The sequence below is a fragment of the Pituophis catenifer genome, unplaced genomic scaffold, assembly GCF_029215685.1.
Source record: "Pituophis catenifer annectens isolate HBS135680 unplaced genomic scaffold, rPitCat1.0.hap2 SCAF_16, whole genome shotgun sequence".
In the NCBI taxonomy this organism is placed as follows: Eukaryota; Metazoa; Chordata; class Lepidosauria; order Squamata; family Colubridae; genus Pituophis; species Pituophis catenifer.
This window is the reverse complement of record NW_027256896.1, coordinates 18,706,464-18,733,063: the sequence shown is the minus strand read 5'-3', so window position 1 is coordinate 18,733,063 and position 26,600 is coordinate 18,706,464. Positions and strand designations below refer to the sequence as shown.

The following is a 26,600-nucleotide window of genomic DNA, read 5'->3' as shown; positions in this document are numbered from 1 at the left end:
TCACCTGACAGGGAGCCACAGCAGAGGGCCCAAAGAGCCGCATGCAGCTCCGGAGCTGCAGGTTGCTGACTCCTGGCTTAGGTGAGCCTGCGTTTCTATATCTGTCACTATCTTTTGAGGAACCATTAATGCAACAGCGGTGGTCCTGTTGCTTGAATTCAGCATCTCCAAAACCTCTGTCTCTCCCCCCCACCCACCCACCTTTATCTACAGCCCTCCAACTAATAAAATCAAGGTACAAAATTGGAAATCCAGAAAAACAAAACCAGGCACCACGAAAGGATGAGAAAGAGGGCACCAACTGCTTTCCGCTAGCTGTAGAAAGCTACCTAGAAAGCTGGCAGCAGCCTTGGGTTTCATAAGTCTCGTCTTGCTGAAAGAACATCTGGCAGGTTGTGAGGTAACTCCTTTGGTGGAGCAGAAACGACCAGGTTGTTTTTTTTTTCCTTCCAAGAAGTTCTCGTGATGCCATTCAAGAAATGTCTCGGGAAAAGCGATAATTCTACTTAGTTCCTGGCCAGGTAGTAGTGTAAGACATGAGCAAGTGTTTTTTCTCACCTTTTTCGAGCCTGACTTTAAGGTAATTTACCTCTTCCTTAAGGACGCGGTGGCTCAGTGGCTAAGACGCTGAGCTTGTCAATCGGAAGGTCGGCAGTTCGAATCCCGAGTGCCGCATAACGGAGTGAGCTCCCGTTCCTTGTCCCAGCTTCTGCCAACCTAGCGGTTCGAAAGCACATAAAAAATGCAAGTAGAAAAATAGGGACCACCTTTGGTGGGAAGGGAACAACGTTCCATGCGCCTTTGGCGTTGAGTCATGCCGGTCACATGACCACGGAGACGTCTTCAGACTGATTCACTATACAGGTCCTCAATGGAAGGCAGATTGGTAGCCATTGTTTTTTATGTAAGATGTGTGAAGATCTTCTGTTTCTCATAAGAGGGAGCTAAATCCAGAGAGCTCCCTTAATTGGAAACAGACATCTTTTAAGGAAGACGCCCAGCACTGGTATGGTTTGAAATGCTTCATATTGCCAAAGCCCGCTGAGAATCCTTCACCATTCAGAAGTCTAGTTGACTCAACTTCCAGAAGACTCTTTATCAGGATGGCTTCATCCACATTTCACCATTCGGGGGTTGCATTTTGCATCCGCCAGCTGGTGAATTCTGGGAGTTGTCTAGTGACCAAGTTGGAAAAACACTAGTAGGCTAGCGGTGTCAAACTCAAGGCCCTGGGGCCAGATCCACCTTGCGGGGGGCTTAGATCTGGCCCGCGGCCCTCCCAAGTTCCATTTTCGCTGGCAGAGGGTTGCAGAAGGTGAACCGGTAGCAGAAATATTGAGTAGTTCAGAGAACCGGTAAATACCACCTCTGACTGGCCCCGCCCCCATCTATTCTCTGCCTCCCAAGTCCCAGCTGATCGGGAGGAAATGGGGATTTTGCAGTAACCTTCCCCTGGAGTGGGGAGGGAAGGGAGATTTTAACAGGAGGGGGGAGGGAAGGGAAACGGCCTTACAACGTCTTCCCATGGAGTGAACCAAGTCTTTTAGTTCTGCAGCAGTTATAATGTTGAAACCAAGATTGAATGATGGCTTCTATTAACTGGGTTTTATTCCTGGGTCACTTCTGACTAACCAGTTTCTTTCGTTGGCTCCATCGATTTTCAATTGGGTTAAGGTCTGGGCAATTCCCAGGCCATCCCAGATTATCTTGAAACTCCCCCCCCCAAAAGAAAGTGGTGTTATTAGCCATCAAACGTCCAAAATCCACATTCCCCAAAAGGTTTCCACAATTTTGGCCACTACTGGTAAAGTCTCCAAGGTTGAAAAACACTCTGTTAGCCCATGAAGAAAAGACTCAGATCTGCATAAAATCTTAGTAGCCGCTGTCGCCATTCCGCAGCCATAATGGGTCAGAGACGCCATCCTGAGCAGATCCTGACTTGGCTCATAACAGCGCGGAAAGCTTCAGACGGTCTATCCAAGGAAACCCTTTCCGGGTGTGGCTGTCTGTATCTGCTCCACACATTTTGAGGTTCTGGGGCAACATTTTTGAAGCTCTAATGAAAGGCGTGCACCAAACTGACCAAGCCTGTTCCTTACACAACATGACACTTTCAAAAAATACACACACAGACACACACACACACACACATATATGTACCCAAATAGGTGCAGCCTTAGTGCCCTTGGCTGCGTGCCTATCAAAAATTCAGGGCTTCTCCTTTCGAGGGAAGGGTCACCGGCTTATTTTAGATGGACCCACCCCTCTTTTTTAAAAAAAAATAAAAATTAAAAAAATCTGAGACTAGAAAAGGTTGCAGCTTTGAGAAGACCTTTTCCCTATCTTGGTCTCCTTTTTTCCTGGAGTTTTCTATTCTTCTCGGTATAATTTTGCAAACCGTTCCCGGAATCTCCTTCTTGGTTAAATTTGTGTACTGGGTACCAGGGGTGAAATGCTGCCGGTTCGCACCAGTTCGGAGAACTGGTAGCGGCGAGAGCACTAGGCTCCACCCACGCACCCGGATGGTTAAAATCAGGAAGTAACCTGTTTTTTACTCTCTGTGCATGCTCAGAAGGCTTTGCACATGTGCAGAGAGCCCAAAATAGCACATGACACACGCACGCATTTCCGAATCGGTAGGGAAGGTAAGTAGATTTCACCCCTGCTGGGTACCCCATTACAGATCATTCTCAACTTTCGACCACGATTTGGAGCCAGAATTTCCGTTGCTAAGCGAGGCACTTACGAAGTGAGTCGTGCCTGAGTTTTGTGACCTTTTTTAAAAAACAACGGTTCTTAAAGCAAATGGCGCAAGTCCTTAAGTGAAGCCAGCTTTCTCCATCGACTTCGCTTCTTGGGAGCTGACTGGGAAGATTGCAAATGGGGATCTAGGAATTCTGCAAGCCTCCTAACTACATGCCAGTCACTAAGGACGTAAATTTGATGAAAAGGACGAAATGGTCAAAAGATACGTTGGTAGTCCGTGTACGATACGCCATAACCACAGGTGATAATTCAGTTGGTTCGTACTGGACCGGTAGTGGAGATCGCGGGTGGGGTGCCCCCCCCCGCCCGAGCTCTATGCTGTCTTGTTTAGGCCCGTTTCCGAGGCTGGGCGCATGCATGGAAGGCACGCGAGTGAGCAAAGCACATTGCGGAAGGCTGGGTGCATGTGCGTAAAGTGCGCGCATGCAGCGAACCAGTGGTAAGAATATTGGAAATCCACCGTTGGCCATAACCCTAAATAAATTGATCGCCAGTCTGTGGGGGAGGTCCTAGCTGCGAGGACTGGTTATTAAGTCCCTTTTCAGTGCCGTTGGAACTTCCAACAATCACTAAACTTTTACTTCTGTCTACCTGGTTTCCGAAGGCGTTGAACTCCGACTCCCAGAATTCCTAGGGACCGAGGACCAAGAGGAATTGTGGGAGGGGATATCCAGCAGAACAGGAGTGCTCCCAGGTTAAGGAAAAAGAACCAGGCACCCGTTGTCGTGTCAGTCAGTTTTGGATTGTGTTTAGGATTTGATTTATCATCCTGTTTTTCCAGTAGCTAAACTGTTGGGTAGACAACACAAAAGTTGCACGTCTTCAGGCCAAAGGTTGTAGAAACTGTGACTCCAGCAACACTCAGCTCTTTGCAAATCTACTTGCAACCGTTCGTTTAGTGACCGTTGATTCGTTGGCCTTGCTTGCTTTTTAATCCTCCTACAACATGTTTTCCTGGAAGAGCCAGAAGCTTAAGCAGCCATTTACTTATTCCATTTTTTTCCCTCTATGTTGTTTTTTGGCAATGTTGTGTTTTCTTCTAGATTTGCAGCTGTGAGTGCCCTCTTGTGGCCCTTATCCCTGGTAATACTCCTTTTATCAGCAAGAAATTGAAAGATACAAAATACAAAGACTGTAACTTGACAACATTTGGCGGCTTCTCCTAAATGGAAGCTTGCGTCTTCTAAGCCTTTTAAGATTTGTGGATGTTCATCTTTATAACTCCGGGATGTCCAACCTTGGCAACTTTAAGACTTGTGGACTTCAACTCCCAGAATCCCCCAGCCAGTCCACAAATCTTACAAGTTGCCAAGGTTGGACATCCCGGAGTTATAAAGATGAACATCCACAAGTCTTAAAAGTTGTGACGGTTGGGACACCTGTATGCAAAGTTTTGGGTGGTTGATTTGCATCCAACCTATCTTGTTGGGTTCACACAACACCACAAACAGTAGTTTGTAAAGCCAACCTAAGCCAAACCTTAAGAAACCTACATTAGGGGATAATGCAACAGGTGAACCCACTCGGTTGAAGATCCGTTGTGAACCAACAAACTGTTTTTGACCTATCTGAAAAGATCTACTCAGTTGAACTGGTTAAACATTGTCCTGTTACGCCCCAGCCTCGGTTGAATCATTAACTTCTGTCGAACAATAAAGATAATCATCAACAGATCTAAACTCCGCTACAAATTTGTAAGGTGAATTATGCAACAGTGAGAGTTTAACGTTTTGAAAATCCATCGATCACAATTTATTATGGGCCAACCCTGAGGAGGAATAACTGAGCTCCTGCATTGATCAAAAACCATTGTGTGAAGCCAGACCATAGTAGTATGTTCAACAAACTGGGATTAAGCAAGCCATAGTTTAGGACACAAACAAGCAATACTCTACTGAGATAATCTTAGAGGTAGTTTCCCTTCCAGGCCAATTTTGGCAGCTAATAGATATATTTGGCTTTTAATAGTAAGTAAGCAGTTACATTTGGATCCAAAATTACATGAAAAATTGACATTGTGGTATAATAAAGCAAATTTGAAGAATGCAGGGAAGATAAACGCGTGAATGCTTGACTCAAACAGGGTGTATTACTTAAATCTGTTGATTTAGGATGATGGCTTGAGGTCTTGGGAATGCGATTTAGCTTTTAACATCACATGTACGTTTGAAACAGGTGCCGAGGCTTTTTGTTTTAACGTTGACTTTAATCCCCAACAATATTTTTTTTTCTTCCTTTTTTTCCACAATTGCCGTTTTTTCCTCGGTTGACGTTGGCTGTCCTTTGTGTCCCGCTATTAAAATTATTTTTTAAAAAAAAAAAATTAAAAGGTGTGATTTCCCCAGTGTGTTCTCAGAAGGGACCATTGAGTTGTAATGTTTATTGTGAAAACACAAAATCTACCTTTGAGAGGTAGGGTCATCTGTTTACCATCAGCAATGAGTTAAAGATCAACCCCAAGCAAAATCGTATGTTGTTTCTGTTAACCTCTTAGCCAACTCTTTGGAAATAAGCCTCCAGTGTACTGGTAAAAGGCAAAATGTAGTTTTTATGGTGCCCCCAAAACAACACAACCTTCTTGATGGAGCAGAGGTTGGCAGATTACTTCAATGTAACTGAGATGCGAACGAAATTTAAACCCACTACTGATCCATTTTCATCCATTAGGGACGGGCAAACTCCATCAATCCAGAAAAGGAACATTCTAGAACCGTGATGACAAACCTATGGCACACGTGCCACAGATGGCACGCAGAGCCATCTCTGCAGGCACGCGAGCCATTGTCCTAAGTCAGCTCCACCGCGCATCTGTGCACGCCGGGCAGCTGAGGCCTCCCGGAAGTCCGGAAACGGGTTGTTTCCAGCCTACGAAGGGCCTCCGGAGGGCCAGAGGAGACCGTTTTTGCCCTCCTGAAGGCTCCAGGAAAGCCTCCGGAGCCTGGGGAGGGCGAAAAACAGGCCTACTGGAAGTCCAGAAACAGGCCGTTTCTGGCCTCTGGAGGCTTCAGGGAGGCCAGCTAGGCCCAAAACGGGGCCCGGGGAATCGCACACAGATGTGCAGGAGGCCAGGGCATGTGGGAAGGCATTGCATTATGGATGTGGGCGCACACACAATAGCACGCACGTGCCTTCGGCACCCAAGGAAAAAAAGGTGAGCCATCACTGTTCTAGAACCTTGTGCAGAAGGAAAAAGGGAATATTCCACCATTTCCTTTCAGATTTGCAGCGGTATCTAGAAGTTTGCCTTCCAAACTGGAAACTCTTTAATGTTAAGGATAAAAACAGCCTTGTTTTTGGAGCTGGGTCAACCAATGTTTTCTCCCTGCACCCACATCAGTCTGAAATTCTTCGAAATCCTCTCATAAATGGGAAGGAAACCAAAGGAGAAGGCTTCTTCGTAGGCTTCTGATGTTAGATTTGAAGGAAGTGGACCTGAGGTCAAATCATTACAAAGGTCTTAAGCTTTCAGCAGGTTGATCTTAGTTTCTCTTTCAGGTTGAATTTGTTGTTCAACCTAACGAAATCACGTGACGGTAATTCAGTATAAAAACAGAAGACCTCGCTAGAAATAATCTAGTTGAGTAAACTTCTGGAGAACCACAGGTTCCTTATCTGCGGTTTTGTCAACGTACCTTGCAGTTTTAATCTTGTTTTGGACGGAGATGTGAGTGTGTTTAACCGTCTTTTGAGAGCCCTTCAGCAGAAAAGCCGCTTAACAATTTTTAGGTGAAATTCTTAAAAGTTGCTCTCGTCTGCTTTTTTGGCGGGATCCAAAAGAAATCCTACTTCTTCTCATTCAGGTGATAGGTTTGGCTGCTGGGTTGATTGTTTATATGTTTGTTTTATTTATTTTTGACTGTTTTTAGCTTGTTAGGGAGTTTTTAGCTGTCGGGCTCTGCTGTCCAAAGTCACTGGTTTGTGAGATGTTGTTGTTGTTAGTTGCGAAGTCGTGTCCGACCCATCGTGACCCACATGGACAACATTCCTCCAGGCCTTCCTGTCCTCTACCATCCTCTGGAGTCCATTTAAGCTCACGCCGACTGCTTCAGTGACTCCATCCAGCCACCTCGTTCTGGAGGTGACATAGATACAGAGAGAGAGAGAGAGAGAGATACAGAGAGGGAGGGAGAGAAAGAGAGAAAAGGGTTTTGTGGTTCCCTGTGTTTTTTTTTTTCCTGTTGGAAACGGGTCCAAATGGCTCTTTGAGTGTTTAAGGTTGCAGACCCCTGGGCTAGACATAGGAGAACCTGGGGTGGAGTCAAAAGAGGAATCAGCTTACAATCCTTACGTAGCCACAAAGGAACCAAGTCCAACCTCCCTTGAATTCTATTGACCCTGATTTAACTCCAAGCAGATGAAAACCCTTAGCTGAGAAAATTCCTGTGTATAGACATGACTAGCACTAAATCACCTTAATTGGACCTTCCTGTGTGGACCTAATCTTTCGCACCCAACATTAGCAGAGTTAACAATGGGAGGGGTGCAGTGGCCTAGAGGTGGAGCTCTCGCCCTCACAATCAGTAGGCTGTGAGTTCGATCCTAGCTACAGTAGAGGCAGATATTTCTCTCGCTGGACACAATGAGAATATGTCTGCTGAACAAAACTCCGCATTAATAATAATAATAATAATAATAATAATAATAATTTTATTTCTATACCGCCCTTCTCCCGAAGGACTCAGGGTGGTGTACAGCCTATTTAAAAACACAAACAAAACAATGATATAAAATTTAAAATAATTAAATAAATGGCTCAAATTTAAAACCCCAATAAATTTAAATACCCCAATTTAAAACTATTGTATTGATAGTCCGGCCTGGCGGAACAACAGGGTCTTCAATGCGCAGCGAAACACCCGGAGGTCAGATATCTTACAAATTTCCGGGGGCAGTTCATTCCACAGGGCTGGGGCTCCCACAGAGAAGGCCCTCCCCCTGGGCGTCGCCAGCCGACATAACTTGGCTGATGGCACCCTGAGGAGACCCTCTCTGTGGGAACGAACTGGTCGGTGGGAGGCTATTGGTGGCAGAAGACGGTCTCGGAGGTACCCGGGTCCTATGCCATGGAGCGCTTTAAAGGTGGTAACCAACACCTTGAATCGCACCCGGAAGACCACCGGGAGCCAGTGCAGCTCGCGCAGGAGGGGTGTCACATGGGCATAACGGGTTGCGCCCATAACCACCCGCGCGGCCGCATTCTGGACCAGTTGGAGCCTCCGAGTGCTCTTCAAGGGGAGCCCCATGTAGAGAGCATTACAATAGTCCAACCGGGAAGTAACAAGGGCATGAGTGACCGTGCGCAGGGCGTCCCGATCCAGAAAGGGCTGCAACTGGCGAATCAGGCGAACCTGATAAAAGGCCCCCCTGGCCATGGCCGTCATATGCTCTTCTAAAGACAGCCGCGCATCCAGGAGGACACCCAGATTGCGAGCCCTCTCCGTGGGGGGCAAAGATTCACCCCCAATAGTCAGCGATGGCACCTGCTGACTATATCGGGGCGCCGGAAGCCACAGCCACTCGGTCTTGGAGGGGTTGAGTCTGAGCCTGTTCCCCCCCATCCAGGCCCGCACGGCCTCCAGGCAGCGGGACATCACATCAAGGGCATCGTTGGGGTGGTCTGGGGTGGAGATGTACAGCTGGGTATCGTCAGCGTACAGATGACACTTCACTCCAAAACCACGGATTGGTGTCAGGAAGGGAATCCGGCCAGTAAATACTCTGCTCGTTCCATTCAGACTCCACCCCGCAAGGAATTATGAGGTCGTTAAACGAAGATGATGATTAGCAGTTGTTAACAACCCTAACAATTCTCTCTTTTCTCCCTGCAGTGTCCCTAATTCCTGCCCGGCTAGTCCTCGAGGTGCTGGTTCCTCAGGTTATCGCTTTACCCACAACGTTACCTCTGACCTCCAACTGGCTGCCGAATACGCAGCGAAAGCTACTTTGGAGCAGCAGATGGAAGCCTCCGGTGGAGACAGCCCAAAGGTTGGATGAGCCTTTTCCCCTCTATCAATTGTGTAAAAGCTCGGTCCGTGGTCGGGAGGGTAAGGGGTATAGATAACCAAGGCAGAGAGGTGACCATCTTGAGACCTTGGGTAGATGGGATCTGGTCTTCTTCTCCTTCTTCTTGTTCCCCAGTAGAAGCTGTAGAAAAGATGAGGGAAGGAGGGTGAGAGGACCAGCTATAATATCTTCTGCTCTCTCACCTTGTCCTCTACTACAGTAGTGGCCAAAATTGTGCAAAAACCTTTTGGGAAAAGTGTATTTTCTAAAGCTAGCTAATAACACCCACTTTATATCGGAGTAGTGTCATAAAATTATATGTCCATGGAAAGATAATTTAATCAAGAATGTCATGCAATAACTTTCACGAAGGATTTGCGATTAGAATAGCAGTGACCGTATAAAGAAGGAAAGCGAAACACGTAGAAAAAAGGAGATATAAAAAAACGATCACCATAGAAAAAACGAGATCTGCAAAAATGATCCCCATGTCAGTTAATCCTTCGTTGGGTAACCTTTAGCATGAATGACGGCCTTACAATGTCTTCCCATGGAGTGAACCAAGTCTTTGAGTTCTGCAGCTGTTATAATGTGAAACCAAGATTGAATGATGGCTTCTATTAACCGGGTTTTATTGCTGGGTGGCTTCTGACTAACAAGTTTCTTTAGTTGGCTCCATAGATTTTCAATTGGGTTAAGGTCTGGGCTTAAGGTGGGTTTTGACATTTTTTACTATTTTTTCTGTGGGTGTGGCATAGTGGGCGTGGCATGGCTTGGTGGGTATGGCTTGGGCATGGCAGGGGAAGGATACTGTAAAATCTCCATTCCCACCCCACTCCAGGGAAAGATTACTGCAAAATCCCCATTTCCTCCCGATCAGCTGGGACTCGAGAGGCAGAGAATAGATAGGGTCAGAATTTTTACTACTGAACAACTCAAAATTTCCATTACCGGTTCTCCAGAACTGGTCAGAACCTGCTGGAACCCACCTCTGGTCTGGGCTATTCCCAGGCCATTCAAGCAGTGGAGTAGGATTATCTTGAAACTCCCCCCAAAAAATAAAAAATGGTATTATTAGCCATCAAATCTCAAAAATACATTTTTCCCAAAAGGTTTCCACAATTTTGGCCACTACTGCAACTATGCCCAAGTTAACCATCGCCTTGGCTAACAAGAGCACACTTCCCATCACCCTCTTCATCCTCCATATTTTGTGGTGGTCAAAGAGAGAAGGAGGATCTTCAAGGAGTTGAGACCCACATTCGTGGCAGAAAACAACCTTCTTCCCTTTCTCCAACCCATTCTCAATTGCACCATCCTGACTCCAAAATCATTCGGGGTTCCAACGATTGAACTTCCTGGCATTGTCAAGGCGTTTAAACCGGCCTTCTCCAACCCGCCCCCGCCCCCCCATTCGCATGTTTTCAGACCGGCGTGGCGAAGCCTCAAAGCCCCGTCGGATTTGAGCTCCGAAACGCTTCCTTTTAACATCCGGAGCTGGCCTCACTCTGACAGACTCGTGAGAAATAAATTCCGAAGCAAGATTTCTCGAGCAGTCTGTTAACGGCGCGCGCGGATCAATAATCTATTTCGTCTGGTATGACACGGTGCTCCGGGGCTTAGCTAGCAACTCCAAAAGTCCACCCAGATTATTGCAAAAAAAAAAAAAAAAAAAAAAAAGGTCTTTGCAAAACAGAGTAGCAGTAATGGAGGTTAATGGCAGGCTTTTTAACCTGCCTTTGGCTATTGGGACGCACGTTTTGAGGCTAAGAATTTCAAGTGGGTTTGCAGATCGAAAAAGCGGACGCTTTTCCCAGAAAAATGGGTGATCTGTTTTATTTTATTTTATTATTTATTTTATTTATTTATTTGATTTGATTTTTATACCGCCCTTCTCCAGCAGGACTCAGAGCGGTGGACAGCCAAAGTAAAAACACAACATACAAAAATTAAAACAGTTTAAAAGATATTAAATAACATCGGCCACAATTTAAAATAACCCAATTAAAATTATTTTATTTTATTCTCCAAAGCACCTGAGGGCAGGACAAGAAGCAATGGGGGGGGAACTAACCAAGGAGAGAAGCAACTTAGAACTAAGGAGGAATTTCCTGACAGTGAGAACAATTTATCAGTGGAACAACTTGCCTCCAGAAGTTGTGAATGCTCCAACACTGGAAGTTTTTAAGAAGATGTTGGATAACCATTTGTCTGAAGTGGTGTAGAGTTTCCTGCCTAAGCAGGGGGTTGGACTAGAAGACCTCCAAGGTCCCTTCCAACTCTGTTATTCTAAATTCTAAATCCTCAGTCCTTCCTTTACCTTGAAAAACATCTGTTTAGTTGCCTCTGATCTTGTTAGACAAGCTCGGGCCTAAATTATTAATGTTCTGCGAAGCTGCTAAAAAGCTCCCTTGTGCGTCTTTCTCGTCCACAGGATGAGTCCAAGCCACCGTATTCCTACGCCCAGCTCATTGTTCAAGCTATCTCGTCAGCTCAGGACAAGCAACTAACACTAAGTGGCATCTATGCTCATATTACAAAGCATTATCCGTATTACAGAACAGCAGATAAAGGTTGGCAGGTAAGTTTTCTTGGGTTTTTTCTTTTTCTTTTTCTTTTGAAGACGTTTCGCTTCTCCTCCCAGAAGCTTCTTCAGCTCTGACAGGACAGTGGGGAATGGAAGGCTTTATATTCCTTGCAGACAGAGCTGGCCATTTGACTTACAGCTCTCTCTAAGCGGTTTACAGAGTCAGTCTATTTTCCCCCAACAATTTGCATCCTCATTTTACTGACCTCGGAAGGATGGAAGGCTGAGACGACCTTGAGCCGGTCAGGATCGAACTCCTGGCAGTGGGCAGAATCAGCCTGCAATATGAAGGAAGGAAGGAAGGAAGGAAGGAAGGAAGGAAGGAAGGAAGGAAGGAAGGAAGGAAGGAAGGAAGGAAGGAAGGAAGGAAGGTTGGTTAAGGGAAGGAAGGAAGGAAGGAAGGAAGGAAGGAAGGAAGGAAGGAAGGAGAAAAGGGAGGGAGAGAAAGAAAAAAAAGGAAGGAAAAAAGTAGTAGCACTTAGACTTATTCACAGTGCTTCGCAGCCCTCTCTAAGCGGTTTACAGAGTCAGCCTCTTGCCCCCAACAGTCTGGGTCCTCATTTTACCGACCTCAGATGGACAGAAGGCTGAGTCAACCTTGAGCCTGGTGAGATTTGAACTACCAAATTGCAGGCAGCCAGCAGTCAGCAGAAGGAGCCTGCAGTACTGCACTCTAACCATTGCGCCACCACAGCTAAATCTTGGCTAACCCATTTTCCTCCTGCAGAATTCCATTCGGCACAACCTGTCCTTGAACCGATACTTTATTAAAGTCCCCCGTTCTCAAGAAGAGCCGGGAAAAGGCTCTTTTTGGCGGATAGACCCTCCCTCGGAAGGCAAGCTAGTGGAGCAGGCATTCCGCAAACGGAGGCAAAGGGGGGTGTCCTGCTTCCGAACCCCGTTTGGACCTCTCTCTTCCCGGTAAGTTCAATGTAACAGCCAAAAATGATGCTCACCGCTGCCTAACTCTAGAAAAATTGGCCAAGAGGATGATTTTTTTATTATTATTTTTAAAGTTTAAAAAAAAGTTAAAAATAGAAACTTAGACCAAACAATAGAAACAATAATTAATTCCAGTTTTCTGTCTGAGGCCAAATCTGGGGCAAAACTCTCCAATATTGGGGGAAAAGGGAGCTTGCTACGTTTTGCTCAGTTGTGAAAGTAAGGTCAGTAAGTTGTAAGATGGGCTGCTGAGGACTAGCTACCCAGTTTAGTCAAATAAAAGAGATGGGGATGTATACAGGCAATCCTCGACTTAACGACCACAATTGAGCCCAGAATCACTAAATGAATTGTTGTAAGTCGAGGACTTACCTGTACAAGAAATACACTGAATTTGCAAAGAGCGCTGGCTTTGATTTCTACTTTTCTCTGTTCTCTTCCAGGAGCGCACCCCCGTCCCCTACTCACCCCGGCCTGCTTTCTCCCCACACGAGTGGCCTACAGACTCCAGAGTGTGTGTCGAGGGAAGGCTCCCCGATTCCTCATGACCACGACTTTGGATCCAAGCTTGCTTCTGTCCCCGAGTATCGATATTCACAAAGTGCTCCTGGTAAGGGTGCCGCTGTCGGACCTGCCAACACCTAAACCCAGGGGTGGGCTTCAAACATTTTAGCAAGGGGTTGCTGGGTGGGCGTGGGCGTGGTGGGCGTGGCCTAGGCCTCCTGCACCACGGTGGGAGGGCATTTTTACCCTCCCTGAACTCTGGAAGCTTTCTTCAAGCCTCTGGGAGTGCGAAAACAACCTCCCCAGGCTCCGGAGGCCCTCTGGAGGCCAGAAATGGCCCTGTTTCTGGCCTACCCAAACTTCCGGTAGGCCCGTTTTTCACCCTCCCTGAGCCTCCACGCGCACCCTTCACTTACCTGAATCCAAAATGGATGCATTGTGGGGACTCCTGGGAGGGCCGGGGCCAGCCAGGAGTGGGATTTGGGGGTTCTCCGAACTGCACAGAATCTTAGCTAGAGGTTCTCGCGAACCCCAGCAGTCCACCTCTGCTCTAAATAGAAACGATCCTTGGCTACATTTGTTGAGAAAAGTATAGTTTTATTCACAGGCAAGCATGTTGCGATAATGCATAGCCAGAACTGAGAATCACACGCCGAAAGTTAAGGGAGGAAAGTTACTCAACTTTTTCCTCCCTTAACTGCCTTACATGACAGAACACACACACACACACACACACACACACACACACAAAATGACCAATCAGGCTCAAGCATTATATTTTCAGAACAGTAGGTTGGTATATAGCTGCCTTCTTCTCCCAGCTGACCTTGAAGCAGCATCTCAGGAAGATGCAGCAGTTACTTTCGCTTTCCCCACAAGCATTCCCCTCCCATACACTTTCCCCAGAGTTCATAGCAGACTATCACTGCATGGTAGTGAAGTGCACAAACAAACGTAAAGTGGCAGCTGGCAGTCTCCGGTGGAGCGGTGGGCTCTACCCAGAGTTTCTGCCACCCTGTTAGTCTCCTGGATGTGGGCTCAAGATAGCAAACAAACGTTAGGGATATCTCGTGAAAATTACCCCAAAAGAGTATCATGAGCAAGGGAGTGTCCCGGCTTTTTCACATGGACAACGTTGAGAATTGTCAAGTTTGGAGAAACTGGTTCTTGGTTTTTAGCAGAGTGTTATTCTCGAAATTTGTTTAGCTTTATTCAGGAATGCTGGATTCGAATCTCCTGTTCTAGCCAATGATGGGTCTCTTCTTCTTCCCTCCCTCTTCCTCTTCCCCTTCCTTGTTCCATCCCTTTGATCCTTCCTCCTCCCTCCCTCCCTTTCTTTTCCCCCTTCCTCTCCCTTTCTTCCTCCCTCCCTCCTTCCCTTCCTTTTCCCTCTTCCTGTCCCTTTCTTCCTCCCTCCCTCCTTCCCTTCCTCCTTCCCTTCCTTCCTTTTCCCTCTTCCTCTCCCTTTCTTCCTCCCTCCCTTCCTTCCTTTTCCCTCTTCCTCTCCCTTTCTTCCTCCCTCCCTCCTTCCCTTCCTCCTTCCCTTCCTTCCTTTTCCCTCTTCCTCTCCCTTTCTTCCTCCCTTCCTCCTTCCCTTCCTTCCTTTTCCCTCTTCCTCTCCCTTTCTTCCTCCCTCCCTTCCTTCCTTTTCCCTCTTCCTCTCCCTTTCTTCCTCCCTCCCTCCTTCCCTCCCTCCCTCTCTTCCTTTTCCCTCTTCCTCTCCCTTTCTTCCTCCCTCCCTTCCTTTCTTCCTCCCTCCCTCCTTCCCTTCCTCCCTTCCTTTTCCCTCTTCCCCTCTGTTTCTTCCTTCCTCCCTTCCTTCCTTTTCCCTCTTCCTCTTCCTCTCCCTTTCTTCCTCCCTCCCTCTCTTCCTTTTCCCTCTTCTCCCTTTCTTCTTCTCTCCCTCCCTCCCTCCCTTTCTTCCTCCCTCCTTCCCTCCCTGCCTTCCTTCCTTTTCCCTCTTCCCCTCCGTTTCTTCCTTCCTCCCTTCCTTCCTTCCTTTTCCCTCTTCCTCTCCCTTTCTTCCTCCTTCCCTCCCTCTCCCTCGGTCTCTCTCTCAGGATCCCCCGTAAGTGCCCAGCCGGTGATCATGGCAGTTCCTCCCAGGCCTTCTGCACTGGTGGCCAAGCCAGTCGCTTACCTGCCCGCCTCCATCATGACCTCTCAGCAGCCTTCGGGACACGCGGTTCACGTCGTTCAGCAAGCCCCCACTGTTACAATGGTCCGAGTGGTGACGACTTCGGCAAGCTCAGCAAATGGCTACATCCTGACCAACCAGGGGCCAGCTGGGAGCACCCACGACGCGGCAGGGGCCGTCCTAGACTTGGCTGGTAAGCCTCGGGGGAGTATCTTCTCCCCCAGAATGTCCCCAGAATGGCAAAGATCTAGTCTTGCCTTAGCCATGAAAGACAGCTGGGTCACTTTGGGCCGCTCACCAGGCGACTGTGAGTTCTAGTCTCACCTTAGTCATGAAAGCCAACTTGGTGACCTTGGGCCAATCGACAGGCGGCAGTGAGTTCTAGTCCCGCCTTAGCCATGAAAGCCAGCTGGGTGACTTTGGGCCAATCACCAGGTGACAGTGAGTTCTAGTCCCGCCTTAGTCATGAAAGCCAACTGAGTGACTTTTGGGCCAATCACCAGGTGACGGTGAGTTCTAGTCCCACCTTAGCCATGAAAGCCAGCTGGGTGACTTTGGGCCAGTCACCAGGTGACAGCGAGTTCTAGTCCTGCCTTAGTCATGAAAGCCAGCTGGCTGATTTTGGGCCAATCACCAGGCGGCAGTGAGTTCTAGTCCCGCCTTAAAACCTTCTTTTTCCAACAAGCCGGGCTGGCCTAATTCTTTTTAAGTGTTTTTAATTGTTTTGTTTATCGTTTTAATTAATGGGGCCAAATCTATATATATATTTTTAACTGTATTTTAATATTTGTATTTGATGTTTTTATTTGGCTGTTCACCGCCCTGAGTCCTTAGGGAGAAGGGCGGTATACAAATTCAAAATAAAATAAAATAAAATAAAATAAAAATAAATGAAAGCCAGCTGGATGACTTTGGGGCACTCACCAGGCGACGGTGAGTTCTAGTCCCGCCTTAGTGATGAAAGCCAGTTAGATGGCTTTGGGCCAGTCCCTCTCTCTCAACCCAACCGACCTCACAGGGTTGTTGTTGTAGGGAAAATAGGAGAAGGAAGAAGGTATGTTGGATATGTTTGCTGCCTTGAGTTAAGTTGTCAAAATAATAAAGGCAGGATACAAATCAATCAATCAATAGAATCTCTCTTCTCTCCCTGTAGGGTTGGACGAGAAGCCCACCATCGCCTTTGCTGCCATACCGACCGCCAGTCGTGTCATCCAGACGGTAGCCAGCCAAATGGGTCAGGGCATCCCCGGACAGACGGTCACCATCCTGCAGCCGGCCACTCCCATGGCCCTCGGACAGCACCAGTTACCTGTCCGCACGGTGACCCAAAACGGAAAGCATGCCATTCCCACAAACAGCTTAAGCGGTGGGACTTACGGTATACATAACATTTCTCCTTCGTTCTCTTAGGGTTTGCGTGCTTTTAGAATCTTTCTCCAAAAGCGAGCTTGCTCTGCCTCATAAAATAAAATAAAATGAATTTTGGGGGTGGCGGGGTCACCGCGATCACATAATCGCGGGACATCACAAGTGGATATAAATGCAGGTTGCCCGAAATGCAGTCACATGATCGCAGAGATGGAGTAACCTTCTCTGTTGTGGCCCGCCAGAGCTGGCAGCAGATTCAGACAATGAGGAGGTTGGGGAGGAAAATGGGCCAGTCCTGGAGTCTGGGGATGGCTCTGATGAGGGCTCTGCGTCAGAGGCAGAGATGGGGTCAGGGCCGTCTGCCAGTTATCAGCTGCCTTCAGAGTCAGACATCAGTGAGGCAGATATACAGCTGAATCCTGTTCCCAGTGTGCGCATGCACAGAGTTGCCAGACGAAGGGAACAGCTAAAGAACAAGGGTCGACTAGGGAGTAAGGCCACAGGTGGACGATGAAGGGCCCCTCCCAGAGGGAATAAAAGAGGAGCGAAAGGGGAGTGGAGTTTGCAGGAGACAATTAGTTCATTCCTGCATTCTTGCCAAGTATTGCGGGAGTTTGAAAGATATCGGCCTGGCCACTCTCCAAGCCTGATAAAGGTCGGTAGTTGTGAACTATCTTGAAAGACGGTGGGAGAGGAAAGACTTTGCTGGAGAGGAATTCACTGTCAATTCAATAACGGGTTTATCGGGACTAGGACTCGGCTTTGTGCTGCTGGGGAAGCCTAGATAAAACCACCATCAGTCGGAGATGACTGAACGGGAAATCTTTACCTTTCATCCAGACAGACGCTGTGAGTTTTTCTAAAATCCTTTCTCTCTCTCTCTCGTTTTTTTCCCCCCGACTCCAGCTCTCTCCAATCCCTTGCAAGTACTTGCAGCTCAAGCTAGTTCCTCCACCCCCGTGGTCATCAGCCAGACAAGAGAAGCCGGGGTGAAAGATTCTGATGAGCATTTGAGAGAACCCGATATCAAACGACCCCGAATCGAAGACCCAAGAGCAGTCGCGGCCTTGCAAACTGGTGTCATCACCTCCACAGCCCCTTCGGGACAATCCGCCGGAGAATGAGGCCGCGGGAAGTTAAGAAAGGCACCCGAGGCGCCATGGGAGAAAAATCTCTTTTTTTTTCTCTCTCCCTCCCCCACCCCAGCAGAAATCTTTTCTTTTCTGCAGCTATTAACACCTGGATCATTTCAGTGGTTGTTTTTTTTTTCCCTTGTTTTTTTTTTTTAATCAACTTTTGAACATTTGGAAGGACGGGCCAGCGTTTGTCAAGATTGTCGAGGTGCCAAATGAATTGGGCAAAAAAAATTTCCATCTTTCTGGACCCAAGGAATGAATTTGCTCCTGTTTTTCACTTCAGAGATGCCCTCTTTCTTTCTTTTTCATTTTTTCTTTCTTTCGAGATTTAAAAAAAAAAAAGAGACACAGACCGTTTTGATTGTTTGGGATATTTCTCTCTCCCTCCTCGCCTTCCTTAATTTTCATCCCTTCCTTAGTTTTTCCTTTTACGCATGGTAGTTTATGTGCGAGCGTACTTAAATGGCAGGACGGAGGCACGAACTTCAGGTGGGAACGTCTGACCTCAAAAACAGGTTTATTATTATTTTTTTTTCCCCCACTCTCCGAGGAAGAGAAGTGCATCCATTTTGTATCTCAGAACTCCAATTTATGAAAAATTATTTGCAAAAAAAAAGAAAAAAGAGAAAGAAAGAAAAATTACTTGCAAAGCAATATCATACTTCGGTAACTGCCACCTAAAACGGCAGATATGTGTTTATATTTCCTTTGTATTATTTACCTGCAGCCTCGTTCACCTTCTGACAATGGGGAGTCACGCCCCTATCCAAAATCTCAATCCCAGAGCACAGTAAAATTAGTTTATCCCACTTAGATGGCTTCCTAATGAATTCGAAGCCTAAGCTTCCCAGAATTCTCAGCCTATTGGACAGATGGCGGGATTCTGGGAATTGCAGTCCCAGCCTACCTCATTGGGATGGCTGACCTAGACAGCACTTGGCTCCACAGGTGCCTTTTGGAGAAAGAGATAAAAAGTTTATTTCAATCATTGTCTGTTAAATGAAAAGAGCCAATTGTGATAAAAAAAAAAAGGTCCAAAATTTGTGGATCTTTTTAAGAATTGTCACACCTGCAGGCTTGTAAAAGAACCACATGGGTTCCTTAATTTCATTCCTGTTGATTTTTGACAGAGAAGGAATAGAATTTTTTTAACATTTTTAACCTTTAAGGACAGTTTCCCGGAGCACTCTTGTTATGTTACGGTCCGAGCGTTGGACTTTCGTCTAGAGAGACACCAGGTTTAAAAAGCATGAAACTTCCCTGGGTAAAACCTTGGACCAGCCCTTGTTTTGTTTCAGCCTAAACCTACCTCACAGGGTTGTTGTGAGGACAAAGGGGAGGGGTGAGGAGAGCTATGTATGCCACCTTGAGCTTGGAGGAAAGGCAGAATAAAAAAAAAAAAAAAAAGAACCGTAATAAATCAGTAACCATCAACGTGTCAGGTCACCCAATCCCTTCGTCTCACTTCAAAGCGTAGGATTTTTTTGTGTGTGCGATGAACAAGATAGAAAGATTACCGTTTTCCTCTGGTAAGTTTTGCAAGCTGGTAATCCTAGCGGAGATCTCTTTTAACGGCAGATTTGGGACCGCCCCAGATAAGGACGGATGCAAAATTAAAGGTGGAATGGAACAGAATCCACTTTCACAGGTGAAACGGAACACGAGTTCAGAGGGCTCCAGTAAGACAAAATTAAATCAAAAGAGTTGTTAATATTTATAAAGAATTGCAGGCTTCCTTCTTTCGTCAGCAGCCCTTTGAGACTTAAAAAAAAAATGCACCTCCGATGAACGTCATGGAAGAAAAGAAATAATGGAAAAAGGTTTGAATTACTGTGGGTTGCTTCTCTTCTCTTTGCCATTTTCTTGAAGCACTTAAAACTCGTCTGTAAGTTGGTTTGCCTTTTCCCTTTGCAAATAATCATAACCCTGAAGCTGTTTGCCCCCCAAATTCCTTTTCTCCAGAAGATCAACGGCTTCTGCATCTCCTGTGTGATTTTTTTTTTCAAGGGTTAATTAACAGAGTTGGAAGGGACCTTGTAGATCATCTAGTCCAACCCCAACCCCCCCCCAAAGCAGGAGACCCTACACCATATCTGACCGATGGCAGTCCAGTCTCTTCTTGAAAGCTTCCAGTGATGGAGCTCTCAAAACTTCTGAAGGGCAATTTCTGTTTCATAGGTGGATTGTTCTCACTGTCAGGAAATTTCTCCTTAATGGGTAAGAGGTCCATGTCTGGCCATGGAAGACCATACCCAGGTTGACTTTTGGTAAATCAGAAGCTCTTCCAAGCAAGCAACTTCTCTTGATTATTTTTTTTTCCTTATTTCAGGCTGTAAATCACGCCAAGCAGAGATGCAGGAACAAGTCATGTCACCAGTTAAGAGTGTGATGGGGTTTAATTTACAAGTGGACCATGAGCCATTTCTCTCTGATCCTTGGGTTTCTTTCCAGCTGGCAATGGGAATTTGCAGAGGCCCAAATGCCTGTTAAAATGGGGGCAAGGCCTCAGTCTCAGGGTAGTGTCCCCTAACTTGACTTACGTTGATCTTCCTTCCTGCAAACACTTCCTGCTGGTGAAGAGATGATGAGAAACATCTATGGAGATTCTCCATCATCCATGTCATGGTGGTCCCAAAGGTGCTTTTTCCGAAAGAAATAGAATAGAATAACAGAGTTGGAAGGGACCTTGGGGGTCTTCTAGTCCAATCCCCTGCTCAGGCAGGAGACCCTATACCCGTGGTGGCGAACCTATGGCATGTGTGCCATAGGTGGCACGCAGAGCCATATCGGTGGGCACACGAGTGTTGCCCTAGCTCAGCTGATTTTCGGGCCTTCTGGTGCCACTGGAAGGCTATTTCCAGCCTCTGGAGGGCCTCCGGGGGGGGAGGGCATTTTCGCCCTCCCCAGGCTCCTAGAAAGGTTCTGGATGCTGGGGAGAGCAAAGAATGGGCCTTCCAGTCCCACCGGAGTCGGCAAACGGGCCATTTCCGGCCTCCGAAGGGCCGGGGAAGGCTGTTTTCGCCCTCCCCAGGCTCCAAATAAGCCTCTGGAGCCTGGGGAGGGTGAAAAACGGGCCTACTGGGCCCACCGTGCCATCGCGTGCCAAAAGCGGGGGGGGGACGCAGGGGTGTCACACGTGCCTGCACGGGGGGAGCGGGGTGCACTGAATTATGGGTGTGGGCACGCGTGGGTGCGACCCCCCCTGCACTCCCCCTGCTTTTGGCACACGATGGCAAAAAGGTTAGCCATCACTGCCCTATATCATTTCAGACAAATGGTTGTCCAAACTCTTCTTAAAAACCTCCAGTGTTGGAGCACCCAGGCAGGCTGTTCTACTGATTAATTGTTCTCCCTTTCAGGAAACTTCTCCTCAGTTCTAAGTTGCTTCTCTCCTTTATTAGTTTCCTCCCATTGCTTCTTGTCCTACCCTCAGGTGCTTTGGAGGATAGCTTGACTCCCTCTTCTTTGGGGCAACCCCATCTTGGTTTGTTTTTTTCTATTAAAAAGTTTCGCTTCTCATCCAAGAAGCTTCTTCAGTCCGGAAAAAGAAGAACCGAAGAAGCTTCTTGGATGAGAAGTGAAACATTTTCAAAGAAAAGAGAAACCTAGAAAAACCAGTTTCCTTTTGGAAAAAGCACCAATGAGAAAGGAAGTCAAAAACAATTTGAGTCCAGCTGTGACAGGAAGCTGTGAGAAAAAGCAGAGGTGCACCCACAGTTTATAGTACAAGCCATAAGATGGGGAGAGGGCACTTGGATCCTCCATCCATGCCCCCAAAGCTCCATCTCTGATTGAATTTCCCACAAACGGGATGTGTTTCCCTGCTACACAGAACTGGGAAATTAATGGTTGTTTGAAGCGTGTGTGTGTTTGTCTATTGAAAAACCCAATTCCTTCCAACACCCACACACACACAAAAAAAACCCCCACATCTCTGCACATGTCACCCACAAAGTACTAAGGACAGACACCAGCCATCACAAAGTTGAGAAGATTGATGCTTCGCCTTAACACCAATGATGGATAAATCTAGAGAGATGTTTTGCACAGATTTTTGTGCTCAAGATCGTATTGTCTTTCTTCCCTGATCTTGAAAGATCCTGTGTAATTAGTCAATAGATACAGACCTGCAAATAAACCCTGGTTTCCTTTAAACCAGGGTTTGTTGAATAGGCAGATCCAGCTGGGTTGGAGATGCTTCTGGCAGGGTCAAGTTCTTTTGTTTTCAAAAGTCCTCGTGAACTGATTTCATTGTCACTACAAGATCTTATTTCGATAATATTTGTTTACTTACTTTGGCTTTAGAAGCCGGGTAAGAAACGTGTGTGTATGTGCTGGTGCCATTTTGGCTTTTTTTCAAACAGTCGAATCTTCAGGATCAACTCCAGACCTGACAACATTTGGAAGTTGTTGGAAACAAATGCAGATGTTCGGAAATGGAATCTCTGCATAGAAGGGAGCTATTTTCTGAGAGTGAATATTTTTCTCCAAATATCGACGGCAAGGTTCTTTTGTACCTTAGTATATATTTTGTTCGCTGTTCCACCTTCACATAAATCAAAGAAAGGGTAATTTTCTGGCCTTTTCTCATGCCTGCATTTTAACATTTTAATTTACAGGTCGTTTATCACTGTTTAATATGTTTGCAGACTCCTGCCGTGGAGGTGATAACCCAGTTTTCATTTTTAATTGCCAAATGCCCTGGGCCGGAGTTCTTGAATTAATGACACAGTCAATTTCAACCAGAATGTAAATTGTCTCTTGCTCTGATGCTCAAAAGAATAATGTGTTTGTGTAACGGAATATTTACCCAGGCTGAATTTCTGTCATCTTAAAAAGTATAGCAAAAGGATTGACCCAGAAACAGAACTGGCTCTTCCCAACCTGCTTGTACAAGCATTTTTCTCTCCCTCTTGATTTCCATATCAAAAACATGATGTTTTAATAACGTCGGGGCAGAAAACTGACAGGTAACGACTTGCTGACCTGAATTTGCATCGAGTTGGCAAAATAAACTTTTGAGTTTATCGCAAGTGAGAGCCAAGTTGTGTTGAATTTAATTCGCCTTTCTGGCATCTTGAGCTGAAAAACTAAGCATTGCTGCGATCTCTATGGTAGACATTGTAGCAGAGTACAGATAGTCCTTCTTATGACCACAATGGAGCCCCAAATTTCTTGTTAAGTGAGACCGTTGCTAAAGTGAGCTTTGCCCCATTTTATGACCGACCTTTACCACCGTTGTTAAGTGAGCCAATGCAGTTGTTTAGTCATACAATTGTTAAGTGAATCTGGCTTCCCTGGCTTGTCACAAAAAAGGGGATGGACACTTCAACTGTCATAAATGTGAGTCACTTGCCCAGCGTCTGAATTTTGATCACCTGAGTATTTATGCAATGGTCATAAGTGTGAAAAATGGTCAAAAGTCACGTTTTTTCAGTGCCGTCGTAACTTTGAACGGTCACTAAAATGAACTGTTGTACGCCGAGGACTACTTATAACATTAATTACAAAAGATTTACTCGCAGGTAAAAATGAATTAGTGGGCATAGAAAAACGGGCAGGATTTGATGGGTGTTAGCTAGTTCCATTATATGAGTTCTTAATTGTTCCACTGGCTGGGTGGTTAAATTATTGACTGAATTGGGATATTTGCACAAAGTGTTTGGATAATTTGCTTGACTTTAACCAAGCATGCGAACGTCATCATAGTTTACAAAACCAGTGTGCTCTTATTTTTGTATGGCACATCGTATTTGTCCTTTTAAAAAATGTTCTGTTGGCATATCTGCGTTCCAAGACGTAGGTGGGCATCCAGACAAAAGACAAATTTGATTTAACTGACCTTGAAATGTAACTAAAATTAATTTCAATTAAATACAGTTAATGACATTGCCGCCCGCTGTGTTAAGAATTTCCTTCTTTCATGCCAAGAGGGATAAACTGGGAAAAAGCAGTGGTGTCTCCAAGACTTGAGGGGGGAGGGCAAAGGCAGTTTTAGGAGGCCAATTTCTGCATGTCTGGTTTGTACTAACTACATTGTGTGAATCGGGTGAAATCCAGCAGGTTCTGACAAGTTTTGGAGAACTGGTAGCAGAAATTTTGAATAATTCGGAGAACCAGTAGCGGAAATTTTGAGTAGTTCAGAGAACCGGTAGCGGAAATTTTGAGTACTTCGGAGAACTGGCAAATACCACCTCTGGCTGGCCTCAGAGGGGGGGTGGGAAAGGAGATTTTGCAATATCCTTCCCCCAGGAGTGGGGAGGGAATGGGGATTTTGCAGTATTCTTCCTCTGCGACGCCCACCAAGCTACGCCCACCAAGTCACACCACACCACGCCCACTAAGCCACGCCCACAGAACCGGTAGTAAAGAAATTTGAATTTCACCACTGGTTATAACTAATTACAGGAGGGTGTATAAAGCAGATCCTGATTTCGGTATCACGGTGGTTGTGATAAAACTCAAGGAAGAGAGCCATGGCTATCAGCTTGATAGGGGAAAAAGCAATTTAAAAAACATAACAAGAACAGAATTGCCAACTTGGGAAACAAATAAGAAATAATTATTTAAAGGTGGATGCAGTTAGTGGAAAGGAGAACTCTTTAGGGTAGCGTCAGATCCTTCAACCTGCCCATTTTCAGCAAAATTGGTGAATAATAATTAAATTTATATGCCACCCGACTTCCACTAACAGCTAAGTTGATCTTCGCCAAGTCAATTTGCAGCAGCCATCTCAGAGAGAGACAATATTTATGCAATTCCATTTACTATGTTGTCGGAACAGGATTCTTTTGAATAAATAGAAAGGTCTCAAATCATTTTGAAATAGGTTTTTTGAAAAAAGAAAAAAGCGGACCAGATTTTTAGACTTCCCTCTTCCTAGGCTCTTGATGTACTGTACTGGGAGGAATTTCTGCGTCGTGCGGAGAAAAACCCAGTAGTAAATTGTTCTCGGTGTTAAGTCACTTCCAAAACAGCCCCATCTCTAGAAAGCATGCTTTGCATTTATACTGCCATATAAATTCCTGAAAGAAGGGTTGGACACGACCAAAATATTCAGGGGGGGAAAAATAGCCCAATATATCTCTTGGTAAGAAGTATTCGCATTTTTTTTTTTAAAAAAAAAGGATCAATTTTCCCAGCATTTTTTTTTTTAAAAAAAGGATCAATTTTCCCAGCATTTTTTTTTTTTTTAATTCCAGATATACAATGCAAAAATACTTCTGGTGATCTTGCATGCTTGGTCAGCATTCACAAAAGTTAAACGGGTGTCAAGGCTGCCATGATTTCAACATCCGGGAAGAGAAGGGAGAAGGCAGAGCTGATAGAATCCATCTGGCTTGGAGAGAGCCTCTCCTTGAACTGAATTCAGCAGTTCATTTACAGTTAGTCCTCGATTTACGACCACAATGGAGCCCAAAATTTCTGTTGCTAAGTGACTTTAGCCCAGTGGTGAAATCTGAACTGGTTTGCTACGGTTTGCTGGCCGCACGCATGTGTGCACAATACATAACTGAAGGAGGCTTGGGAAAGTAAATAGAACAGTGAAGGGGGGATCAGCTGTGCCGCGTGATTTAGCTTTGCTAGAAAGCAGGATTTCCTTCTTTCTAAAAGAATTTCACCATTCTGATAATGGTGAAAGTGAAGGAGAGGAGGTTTAATGGTTATCTGCCAGCGGAAGGGTACTCTAAAATCCTCATTCCCTCCCCACTCCAGGGGAAGGATACTGCAAAATCTCCATTCCCTCCCCACTCCAGGGGAAGGATACTGTAAAATCTCCATTCCCTCCCGATCAGCTGGGATTCGGGAGGCAGAGAATAGATGGGAGCGGGGCCAGTCAGAGGTGGTATTTACCGGTTCTCCAAACTACTCAAAATTTCCGCTACCGGTTCTCCAGAATTGGTCAGAACCTGCTGAAACCCACCTCTGGATGCCAGAGAGGAAATTAAGCAAAAGGTCAAATACATTTTTTTAAGACTATTTTCCTGGGTACACTTTTACCAGGGAGTAACACTACTGAGTGTGTTTTTCTGAATATTATATTTAATACTAGCATTATTTATATCTGATGTTAGATGTTATGGTCTAGGGTTTCCTGCCTGAGCAGGGGGTTGGACTAGGAGACCTCCAAAGTCCCTTCCAACTCAGTTATTCTAAATGTTAGATGCAATATGACTACCGTAACACTAACCCCACCTCAAGTTAGCTCAGGAACTAAGGTGGTGTCTTGGTTGACTTTTCTATTTGATGTTCAAACTGAGAGCACAATTGTTTTAAAAATAAATAAGTAAAAGGAAAAAATACAAAAGATTAAAACCAAATCAGTGAAAAACTAAAGAGTCAGTTCATATCCAAAAGCAATGAGCTTTTCTACTGTTTTCAGGAACACGGGTTACATTAATTTTAAATGTAGCGTAGAAGAGGCAATAAAATGTTTTGAGCTGGGATGTCATTTGAATTACGAGCCACCCATCAGCCGAATGAACTGTGCGTTGCCCCACAAGAAGCGGTCCTGTTTTGAGGCTTGCTGTGTTCAGAAGGTTAATTAAAACCCCTGGATGAATGAGAAAGAAAAATCACATTAGCTGAACGGGGCTAGGCTAAAACCATTGACAAGCTTTTAAAAAGCAATTTACTGTAAGCAGCACCTGCAGAAGAGGCAATGAGCATCATCTACAGAAAGCAAAATAGTTAGAAGTTAAACTTTAATACTCATTATTTTAGCTAGGTGCGGAATAGAATAACAATAACAGAGTTGGAAAGGGCCTTGGAGGTCTTCTAGTCCAATCCACTGGTCAGGCAGGAAATATACCAGTTAATTATTGTGCATTATTGTTAAATTTCAGATTTCAAACACGTAGCTGGGCTCATTCAATGCAGTAGGATAAAATAATGGCAGGTCATCTAGCAGTGAGTGAATTCTGTAAATACAGAGTGTGTTCTCTTAATTTTAATTTTGATATGAAAGTTGCAAGGATCTATTTATCCATTCGGTGGAGGAAAGCTTTGTTCCTTCCCATTTGATCCTCATCCAGTAACACAAATAATCTATCTCAGCATCTCCTCCTGTCCTATCGCAGCACCATTGAGAGTGTCCTGACATACGGCATTCTTGCATGGTATGGGAGCAGCTCTGCAGGGGACAAAAAAGCCCTAC

The 26,600-nt window shown here is 45.7% G+C and overlaps 1 protein-coding gene across 1 annotated transcript in view; it reads left to right on the top strand.

Moving 5' to 3' along the window:
* The window catches only part of FOXK1 (forkhead box K1), a 58,127-nt gene extending 39,274 nt beyond the window's left edge, over window positions 1-18,853 (top strand). Inside the window, exons 3-9 of the mRNA XM_070954923.1 lie at window positions 8,595-8,751; window positions 11,204-11,350; window positions 12,084-12,277; window positions 12,742-12,908; window positions 14,863-15,132; window positions 16,093-16,317; window positions 17,214-18,853. Coding sequence (XP_070811024.1) covers window positions 8,595-8,751; window positions 11,204-11,350; window positions 12,084-12,277; window positions 12,742-12,908; window positions 14,863-15,132; window positions 16,093-16,317; window positions 17,214-17,431 — 1,378 coding nt within the window. The 3' untranslated portion in view covers window positions 17,432-18,853. The remainder of the gene's footprint in view (window positions 1-8,594; window positions 8,752-11,203; window positions 11,351-12,083; window positions 12,278-12,741; window positions 12,909-14,862; window positions 15,133-16,092; window positions 16,318-17,213) is intronic.
* The last annotated feature ends 7,747 nt before the right edge of the window (window positions 18,854-26,600 follow it).